The sequence below is a fragment of the Homarus americanus genome, unplaced genomic scaffold (assembly GCF_018991925.1).
Source record: "Homarus americanus isolate GMGI-L3 unplaced genomic scaffold, GMGI_Hamer_2.0 scaffold54443, whole genome shotgun sequence".
NCBI lineage: Eukaryota > Metazoa > Arthropoda > Malacostraca > Decapoda > Nephropidae > Homarus > Homarus americanus.
In genome coordinates, this window is record NW_024750852.1 from 6,500,693 (window position 1) to 6,512,274 (window position 11,582).

At 37.4% G+C, this 11,582-nt stretch overlaps 1 protein-coding gene across 1 annotated transcript; it reads left to right on the plus strand.

The window, feature by feature from the left end:
* The first annotated feature begins 1,987 nt into the window (after positions 1-1,987).
* On the plus strand, positions 1,988-8,917 carry LOC121854298. Its single transcript, XM_042348883.1, has 2 exons — positions 1,988-2,149; positions 3,214-8,917. The coding sequence occupies exon 2, from the start codon at positions 3,221-3,223 to the stop codon at positions 6,680-6,682; it is 3,462 nt and encodes a 1,153-aa protein (XP_042204817.1). The 5' UTR covers positions 1,988-2,149; positions 3,214-3,220; the 3' UTR covers positions 6,683-8,917.
* Positions 8,918-11,582: the final 2,665 nt, after the last annotated feature.

An 11,582-nucleotide genomic window follows, 5' to 3' on the forward strand; every position in this document is an offset into this window, starting at 1 on the left:
GCTAGGCTGAGACAAGTGTAATTAAAGAATCTGTATCGTGGTAGATTTACATTAATTATTTGGTGATTTTTATATGATAGACTGGAACTGTACCATCATGATGAGTCAACTACGGCCAGAATCAACGTGACTCACCCCGCACATGGCGCTAAAGAAGTAACCAACATGGATGAAGAGTCTCACACACACACAGTTGAACATCTTACGAAACGTGAATCATTATTTAAGGTTTAGTTAGTCATCCCAGTGAGCGACTTCCTTGAATAAATATTGAGGGTTGTCGTTCTCTGGCCTGGAGCGACACTTGTTTCTCCCGTTTTGTTAAATTAACTCTATCATAAGTCCCTTTGAAGTCTATTAATCTTTCAATTATTAGGATTCTTAATTTTTTTCTCTCTAATAACTAAGAGAGGAATCAAGTTCAGTTAGTGCCATTCCAAATTCGACTTTTATTTTGCCTCGGTATTGTAATATTGTATAGATGCATTATTAGTATACATGCTGAGCTGTATACCTGCATTACCTGTATACATGCTGAGCTGTATACCTGCATTACCTGTATACATGCTGAGCTGTATACCTGCATTACCTGTATACATGCTGAGCTGTATACCTGCATTACCTGTATACATGCTGAGCTGTATACCTGCATTACCTGTATACATGCTGAACTCATTATCACTCAACATATTTAATTGTATAGCTGCAGTGTCTCTACACGTAGTACTGCATCAATATAAGCTTCTATTGACGATTTGCTGAATATCTATCTATCGAAAATCTACACTGTTTCCTAAAGGTAAAATTAAGTGGTACTTATCTTTTTCACAATTTATTTATTAATGTATTCATAATCTATTGCCATTGTTCGTTTCATCAATATATTTTGACATTACAGTTACGATATGTGTTTTTTGTACCTTTGTTATTGGTTACAAATTCGTCAAAATAAATATCAGTGAAGATTCGCATGAAAGGTCAAGGGTCGAGGGATTGATTCAGGCCAGTAGAAAAACTAGTGTCAGGTTAAGGTCATGTGGGGAGGGTGTTGTTATGCTTGGCCCTCCCGTTAGTTTTTTCTCGCTCCAGTCCTCGAAGGGGTAAAGATGAAATAATTGGATGGGTCACATGAAGATTAACCCTCCGAGCTTATTTCACTTGATGATTATACTCCCCTATCGCTGCCTGCGGGGTTAGATCAGGTTAGTTTAGAATTAGCTAAGGTTAGTGTGGTTAATCTTAAGGTAAAAAAAGACAAAACCAAAATATTTGTATAACTTTGAAATCTCGACTAATATCAGAGACTATTCTTCTATGTACTGTATATGTAGTAGCAATGTTTCCTACATACACATATTATTACTAAATTACAGACACAAAATATACTCATAAATTATACACAATCTAACAACTCTATATTATTCGTTCTAAAAAAAATCTCAGTTGTTGAGTTCCTCCTTGGTAAATATTAAACATCACCGATTATCTTAGGAATATCCTATTTTTTTACGGGAAATACGCAGTAAAATGATACTAGGTAAGTGATAAAACTCATTTGCATATGTACGTACGTCTTTTTGTGTGACCCAGGTAAGATTATAGTTTGAGCCTTGTGTGAGGAGTTGGTTGTTCCATGTGACTTGACTCAATATGACTTGGGTTTTCTCTGGGTGCAGTTTCTTCCTTTACTGCCACTAGACCAATAAAGATAAAGATATAGATACATAATCATAACACATTCATTCAATTTCCCCAATAGAAGTAAATTAAATATAAATACAAATTAATAATAATCCCAACATTACCAGCATACAGTATGTAGATTAGTTTCTATCTGCATACATTGGCATATATCCAGGGAAGTAGATGTAAAATAAATATGATATAATTTCTTAAAATATCTCTAAAGTGGGATATATTTTACGAGAAAAAGGAACAAAGATAATATAGTTTAGTTACCCCGTTAAGAGAGTAGGGGCGAGGGAGGTGTTAGTCTCCGGTGTTTACATTGAGCTGCGCCTGAGTTGGAAGTTATAACATATTTGCTATCATCATTTACCCTTTTTCTTCGTCATATTCCTCCGTATCTCTCAGTCACACAGGGTAACACATATTCTGATGAAGACACATACGTTATCACAGTAACAAGGTAATATACATTGGGTAAAGAGGCATGAAATAAGAATATGTCTAGAGATCATCTTGGGGTTGGAAATTTAAGACGTCTTGGCTTGGTAGTGAGACACCACAGCTCTTCTGGTCACTTTTATCATTAAATTATTTCTTGTCTTGAATACTATATACACCAAAATGTGTCTCATAGTAAACATGTGTGGATTAATGCATCATAAATGAATAAATGGGAAAAATATGAACGTCTTGATAAGGCTTTTGTATTGTTAATAATCCGTAACATGTTGTGACGTTCATCTGGTGACAGTGTAATGGAAGTTAAATGTTTTATATAATAACAAGACGTGCATGATGTGTAGGCAATAAACTCGTGGTTAAGGTCATTTTATTCAAATTATCTTACATAACAATATAGGCTTAACTTAACCTAGTATAACTAACATAGTATCACCCAAACTAACCTATGCAGTATGCTACAATAAGAGAGCCGCTGAAATAACAAGTTTTTTAAATATTGTGCATTGGTACACTACTTGAATATGGACCCCACTGTTTGTAGATTGGAATGTGGGAACTGTATAATAAATAATTTCACTTAACTTCAGAGTTCTTTCAAACCAGACATAACAAACCCTCCAACCCGAACTTAACTTACTCGACACCGAATGATCTTGGAATATGTCTTTGTTATATAAATTTAGGTTGGGTTTTGAGAATTTATTTTGACATTTATTGTTGTTTTTTTAAAGCTGCAAAACATTAAAACTTAGCGTAATGTTACCTAACAAAACCTTAATATAAAAGTGCTGTGGCTATTTGTACAGATCAATATGGCCAATTCCTCCAGACTAATCATATAGACGTGCTACAACACCAACTTACGATAGCCAGCAACTTAAACAAAAATTCTAGAAAAAAAATTAAAATTTTTCCTTGTTCCTCCTCAGGGTTTGTTTCATTACATTAAAACAAACACTGAGGAAGTTCCTGCCAGAATTTAAGTTTGGTGTTAGTGGTTTTCCATTAACAGACAATGTTGTATTGTAGTCATCAGGTTATAACAGTAAACCAATATTGCAGGTTCAACATGGGGGACAACAGCCACTCGTGCCGGGGCTTTGAGACTCCAACTCTAGGAAGTGATCTCTGGCCCATGGGATTTGACGTTGATCTCGCCCTGGATGGTCCTGGGGCTCGCAAGGGCCCTGGAGGCAGTCTAAGCTCTGGTGGACTTGGAAATGGAGGATTGAGCTCTCTTCAGTCGACTGGAAATACGTCAGTCGGTGGAGGTTACAATGATATTCACCATCTCTCTGGCTTATCCTCTATCTTACAGAGGTTTGATGATCTTCATGCTGGGGATATATGCCAGATGACAGAGCTGACCAACTCTCTACCTAAAGGAGATAGTGAGACTGCTCAGAGTCTTTTGGCTAAGTTGGCTTGTCAAGATTTAGGACCTGACTTGTCATCTGGAGCAGATCCAAGTCATAAAGAATTGGAATCCTCTTTATTTGACCAAGCTACAAATGGTATGGGTGATGGTGCAGGAAACAACACTCAAGGTGTGGTGTTGTCCCACAAGACGCACTTGGAGTCAGCTGATGTTTATGGAAGAATGACTTGTTATGGTGGGAAACTTGTGCTCCAACTTAGGCACATCAACTTGAACACTAACTATACTTTAAATGTGAGCGAATGTTGGCTATGTGGGGAGAAGGTAAATGCAGGTTCACAGTTATGTACCCATAAACATTCTTTAAATGGATTATTTCAAGTTAATGATGAGTTTGTACAGATGGATATAGACCATTATATAATTCCTGAGCAAGCACTAGACCCTCCAGATGGTCAGGATATGACAGACACTGTACTCCAACACTCTGACTCTTCCGGTCTGCATCATGATCTTAATACCTCACGTGATTTAGAGCTGCCAGAGAACCTTACTGGAGGTGGAGATGGTCTGAACATGGGTGCCGGTCATGCACTACATTATACACCAGGTCCAGATGCTGGACTGGTGCCTCCATTGAGTTCTACTTCTAACCTCATGAGTTCAACCATCCCTGTTAACCACAATTCATGTTTGAACTCATCATTTGGACAGTTGCCTCTCCCAGCAATGCCCATCACAAGCAGTCATACAGGCATGAATACTAATATACCTGGCATGGTAACAGGGAATGTGGCACAAGCAACAATGTGCTCAGTAAGCACTCCAGTGTTTGGTTTAACTCACACTGACCCGTCATCCACGAACACAATGTTACCAACGGCTCCTAGTGAAAGAAAAGGAGTGATGCAAAATACCCAAGTTTCTTTGGCTAACACCTACCACATTGGGAATGGGTTGAATAATTTCAATGTAAATAATCAGATGGGTGGTGGATCAATTCATAGTCAACCCACACATCGAGATATTGCAGGTCGAAACAAACAACATACCTTGCAATACCCGCTGACTTTTTCAACCGGTGGGGAATATTCTTGCCATGCATCTACCAGTATGGACACTATACCTGAGAAACCTGCTGAGGTTCCTTGTTTAACACCTTTACACTCTGTGTCCACAAGCTTTAATTCTCGGTTACAGAGAACAGAGGTAGCTCCCAGAAAAACTGAAATTGGTGCAAAGAAAAGAAAAAGTAGAGCTCAGAGGAAGCCAAGTGTCATCCAGATGCGGGATTACAAAACTGACACGCCTGAAAATAGTCATGGGAAGATTGTTTGTGCCGAATCCCTGGAAAACTTGCACGTGAAAAATTATAATTTAGAGCGAATGGATGGTGTGAATGTGAAGAATGAATCTGCTGAACACATGCAGACAAGACCTGATGCCAGTATAGAAGACTGGATTAAACACAACCTACCAGAAAGGGACTTAATAGTAACTGATAACAAAATGAAGCATGGTGATGGTCAAAAGACATCTTGTGAGTTTACTGAAAAATTCCACAAACCACACATTGACCACCAGAAGACCAGAGAGCCAGACCAGACTTCACGGTTAGCTGCCCACATGCTCACTAAGGGACTGGATCTCTCCTGTCGCTTGTGTCCTAAAGATTTTGGAAGGGATATTAGGAATTATAAAATACACATGAAGGAACATGGGCTAGAGGAAATGGCATTATTTGCGTGTTCATTTTGCACCAAGACATTTGCCAAAGGGAAACACTACACACAACACCTCAAGACACACGTGAGAACAAGGCGCTTCTCCTGTAGATTGTGTAATGCAAATTATAGCCGGGAGGCCAAGTTACGCAGGCACATGTTAAGCCACAGTCAAGAACACCAGGAAAAAGAACACAAGTGCTCCAAGTGTCCCAAATCTTTCAGTACAAAAGAATACCTTCAGGCTCACCTCAAGGTTCATGGTGGGAAGAAATACAAGTGTGAGACATGTGGCTTCCTTTGTTCCTCAATGTTTAATTTAGAGACTCACAGGAAGAAACATTTGGGTGATAAACCATTTAAGTGTGAACTGTGTGAGAAAACATTTGTTAGGCGAGACTTCTTGGACAACCACATGGAACAAGTTCATAAGAATAAAAAGAGCAAGTGTCAAGTGTGTGGTAAATTATTTTCGAGAAAAGATGTCTTGAAAAGACATCTTGCCGTTCATAACAATGAAACATACGACTGTGAAATATGTGGAAAAAAGTTTTCTCGTAAGGACCGTCTTGCTACTCATAGAAAATCACATAAGTTAAATTGTGATTATAAATGTTCTCTTTGTCCTGCATCCTTCACGAGAAAAAATGTTCTGGATAAACATGAAAAAGTCCACAAAACAAAGGAACAATGTAAAGTCTGTTATAAATTCCTCCTCTCCAAACAGAGATTAGAGAGTCATATGAAACTTCATGCCAGAAACAGTTCAGGGAGTGGCTCAAAAGATGATGGTGAAGGGATGCTCAAGTGTGACATATGTGATAAGTCTCTAACAAGCAAAGATATCTTGAGAAAGCACATGAGGAAAATCCACGGTAAACTTCCTGAGGGCAAGAAGAAGGTAGAAGCTGTGGAGAGGGAGAAAAAATTCGTCTGCCACTTTTGCTCCAAGGGATTTACAAGGAGTTGTAACCTCAGCACCCATCTCCTGAAGGCTCACAGCAAAGTCTTAGAAGAAGATGAATTTGATGATGATCTTCCTTCTGTGCTTCAGTCACCAAAGTTGGGGAGTGTCAGCACAGGAGGAACCACTATCAGTAACCCTTCCTCTTCATCAATGTCTACCTTCACCACACTTCCTTATCATGCCTTCTCAACATCGTCATCGACTCACAGTACGGTAACAACTTCAAGACTCTCGGGTGCAAACCAAAGTATTAGAAACGCCTCTGGTAGTCTCCCGTTCCCCATCACTGTGCCGGCCTCATCACCATCACCCACAGCATCCCATCCTCCTCCACCATTGCAGTTGTCAGGTTCTCACTTCCCCTCATCTGGGCCACCCGATTCTCCCATCAACTTGTCCACAGAAGCCATCACCGCAGCAGCCTACCTCCTGGCTTACCCATCATATCCAGGGCCTTATTAATACAGTAATTATAATTATCTAGTTATGTTGACCTGTCCTTAATAATTATCTATTACTATATCCAATAATGTGTCAGAGTGAGGTGGTGTGGTATGGGTGGTGTGTCATGCAAGACTTCCTATCTTTGCACAGTACAGTACTTGTATACTGTATATCTTGGTCTTGTCATCCCCCCATTGTGTCTTTACACTTTGTTCACACTTTCTTGTGGCTCTTCTCTTCACATCAGTTACTGTACATAGACCATTACTCTTTATTCTGTTCTCATACATTCCATTCCATTTCTTTCTCACAGTACAGTAGCTCCCCATCTCTGCTGCTGTTGCTACACTCCCCTGTCAGTGGTACTGTATTGTATAATCATTTTTCACTCCTCATTTCATGAGGGGTGATATAGCCTTAGTTGCTGAATCCTCTTTCAAAAATGTAATAATCGGTCAATTCACTCCTCATTCATCAGTGTATGCTAAGCCTTGTCATCCAGCAGATTCCACCACATTTGTTAACCTTTAACCGGCAGCTTATGATTCTCTACTTCTCTTCTCTACATATACTTAAAAATAGAATGCAAGGAACATGGATGATGGCTGCCATTTAAGGGTTAATGCATACCTTTACAATTCAACATGTGCCACTTGTCTGCCTTTCAAATACAGTATACATCTCAAATACCTATGGTATGTAGTAATACTATTAATACTGTATTATACCTATGTAACTTAAAACACACTGTATACCAAAGTCAGTGAACAAGGCCTGGTGAATATAATGATTTATTTTCAGTGTTATTCAAGATAAATTTACTGCCTGATTATCCTTGAAATTCAATTCAGATGTTTAATTTTGCATGAGTACAGTGATGTTGTTTTAACTCATTGAGCTGTAAATATGTAATAATATTTTCTTAGCCTTGTGTACAAAACATAATAAAGATGTATAATTACCTTTCAATCATTCCAACAGCACTTCAAAGAAAGTGTCATCTTCTGTGGCTTCTGTAGATGCCAATAGTTTGTCACTAACATCTTGACCTTGGAAAAAATCTCCGGTTGTTACCATGGGACTCAGTTTGTATCAGGGTGTCAAGGAGGAAGGGCACTCACCTCACTCCTGGGAAAAATTTCAGTATTGAACAAACACTAGGTACTGATTGTTTTTTATTTTCTAATTACCTGTATTGTTTTTGTGAATGGTAAGTGTTCTACAACTTTAATAAGGTATATTTTTTAACACCTGTAATTCCCAAGCTCTTGTCTCGTTGGCAGATCAGGAGATGTATCACTCACTGCTCAGAGAGTTGATTAGGGGTCTGTGTGGTAATTTTTATGGAAATTTCTCATCGTATTTAAACTACCGGGTATTAATATGAATGCATGGTGCCCTATTGTTGAGAGATGTCCTTTTGTTATAAACATTATAATAACAGACTTAAGATAAAAAGGGTACAGTATATCACTGATTCAGGAGTGAGACAGACTCAGAAGTTGCCTGGTGACCAATACAAGAAGAGTACTGTACTGTATGTGTTATGATGTATTGAGGAACAATTATATCATAATACTTATCTTGTTTTCCCTCTTACACATTGAAGATTATGATTTTCCTTATAATTGTGTTGGAGTCTTATAAGCAGAGCATAATATTTTGACATTAAATCTGCCTGTTTCTATAGTTAATACTCGTATTTGCATCAAATAATCATGAATATTATTAATGGATGTTGCTGTTATGTGGAGAAAAACTTGGGGAAAATATGTGAATGGTTATGTTGGATTGGGGAATGTGATCACCGCCGACTGTTACAACACACAACTTATAAACTAATTCTTAATACTGTACTGTTTATAACATGGCTCATTGAGTCAGCTTGTTGTCTGTCAACTTTCCTCTCAAGATTGGATCAATCACTTCAGGTTGGGTATGGATGTATTACCTGTACTGTATTCTGAATTTGTCTTGATTGTGTTATGATTAATTTTTTTTTTCAGCTAAACATCTTATTTTGTATAACAACTTTAAATTTGTCTGCTAAGTCAGGTTCACCTGTTGATGGATGTACATTTCCATGAGTCTTTGTTCACGGAAACATAATGCAGAAAATAAAATAAGTGGTCAGCTGAAAGTTTTGTGTTGGTCATTCAGGTGGTATTCATAGAGCTGACTGACAGCTAAATGTAGATATGGTTTATCTGAGGTTATTAGTCTTCTCTTTGGAGGAATTCAGCAAACAAATAAGAAGACAGACTTAACATTGTGCATATACACACACACATTAGTTGTGACAATACTTCATTGGTTCTGTAGGCCAGGGATGAAAATTTCCATATTACAATATATACTGTACAGTTATCATCACCACCATCATATAGCTATTTTCTACATTGGTTAGCTGTGTTTACCTTGTGGCAGCTCTCCAAGCTGCATAGTTTCTTGCAGCCTCTCTCCTGGTTGTTGTCAGGCAAATTTGAAGCAAGTTCATGGCTGGTGCCGTTCCTATCAACAACTCACTTTAACAGTGACTTCTAAACACCTATAAATAAAAAGGCATATTCTTTAAATTGGAAAATCATGAGGTTCCATTCACGTGTAGCTTTTCTGTACTGTACAACAGAGATAATATTTACTGTAATAAGGTAATGCAGAGCAGTACTGTAAGATAAGCATGATTGAATCAGAAAAGTTTTTGCCCTGCCTCTGTTTTGGCACAAATTGTGAATTATTGGTCATTCTTGTTTTTAATTGTATTTAGTACAGTATAATCTCGGTAACATAAAAAGCAAAGTTTAACAAGAGAGTAAGAACTTGTGTACTTATGTGAGGTCAAGTGTTTTATCTTCTGACAAGGATGTAAGTTATAAAATATATTTATAGGAACCATAACTTGTTACATATTGTACTGAATTGCTTATATCTTTTTTTTACTGTTGTATGAGTGATCTTAGTGTTGATATATATAGATGTACATAGCAATGCACTACTCTAATGAGATGACAATATTTTTTAGAGTTCACTGTTAAATTTTAAACTATGAAATACAAATTTGTTAGTACAATTGAAGTACATGTGGTTACTAGTGTTGGGTATTGCTCATATCTTGTCTAATTCTTCAGTCGTGTATATTGTAATGACCTCTCCAAAGATAAATGTATATTATAATTTAACATTAAGTAGCTTTCATGATTACTCATCATAATATTTTTTTTAGTAATGTACTATCGTGGACAAAAGTTCGCTCCTTCCCAAACTGAAGCAGTATCGACCCGCACAGCACACCCGCACCAGAAAACAATCAGGGTAAGTCAGTTCGGAGACTCATTCCCTTGTCTCAGTTTCACTACAGGGAGCGAACTCTTGTCCACGATAGTACATAACCACAGTGTGTGTGAGCAGGAATGCATAAGGTTCAGCAAGACTTGTGTGAGACAGACAAACTGAGCAGGACAGTCATATACCTACAGTAATTTATGTGAACTAAATGTGAGAAACTATATAGACTACAGTAGTAATTGTCATTTAAATACAATTAATAGTTATGAACATGTATTAGGATAGGTTCAAAAATAATATAGTTTTATAATTTAATTTTATGAATAGCTCTTATCAAAGTTTTATTTTTGATATTTGTTATAGAAGATGTACTTAAATTACTCTGATTCTGATGTGGACAAAGACCTTAAGTACGGTACCTTGAGTGTGACTAGGCCTGAAGGTACAGTACACAGTATAAGAGCAATTCTCGAGTAATCTACACTTGAGGAAAATATTCAATGATGAACAAGTACAAAAAAGAAGGTATAAAAGCTGGATATATTTTACCTTGTACAATTATTATTACTTATTGTGGTCTTTCAGTAGGATATATGTAGTACCTAAGGATTATTCCCAAAATTAATAACTTAGTGATAAAAGTTGGTTTAATGATATGTTAATGTCGCCAGTATTAATATAGTACTGTCTAAGATTAGCTTCTGATCTCAGCTTGTACATGACTTTAACAGTAATGGGCTTCTGTCATTTAAGGTTTGAATAAAGAGATTTAAATGAAATTAGTCCTATTAGTGTTATGTATATACCAAAATATATAGTTTATTATAAATGTAATATTTCAGGTTTTATACAAGGACATTTTCTTATAAATGTGATTGAATAAATTATTTGTTTACCAATAGTTTCATTGTCCGAAATGGTTGATTTTATGAGGAGTTTTGTGCAAAGGTTTGAAGACTATAGTTCACAGTATTTTAAGTTATACATACATTACATTCTGTTAGCCATCAAGTGGCGGCCATCAGTGATGTTTCTTGCGTTACATTTTTGCACATAATGCGGAGGGGGGGGTGGAGGATATAAGTTGTCAGTTAAAGGTTAAAAACAAAACTTAGGAATATACTGCCTAGCTTACACTATAGATGGGCAAGGGGCGACTTAATTGAAGTTTATAAATATCTCCGAGGCCACTACTCAGTTGAGTTACCATACCTGGAGGACATCCGCCCCACTAGAGGTCAGAGCTCAAAGTTGAAGAAGCCACAAGTCCAGAAAACTGCAAGGGCAAACTTTTTCAGAGTGAGAATTATAAAATCTGGAACAACCTGCCAGTGTGTTGTGATGGCACTGAGTGTGAGCTGTTTTTTCAAGACCAGACTTGACCAATACTGAAGCAGGTTCAGGTACATTCAGGAGCCAGTGCATGCCCAGTACTTGCCTGCAGTGCATAACAGAGATGTGCCCAAGTGGCTTACGAACCAATCAGTGGTGAAGAGGATAAAAGTAAAAGAATAATGAGAAATTTACAAGACAGACATACTGTCCAGCTTGAGTTATTACCTCAACCCTTGCTGTTATAACTCCACACACAGTCCCTTCCTTGATGTAAAACAATGGGAAGAAAATACACATA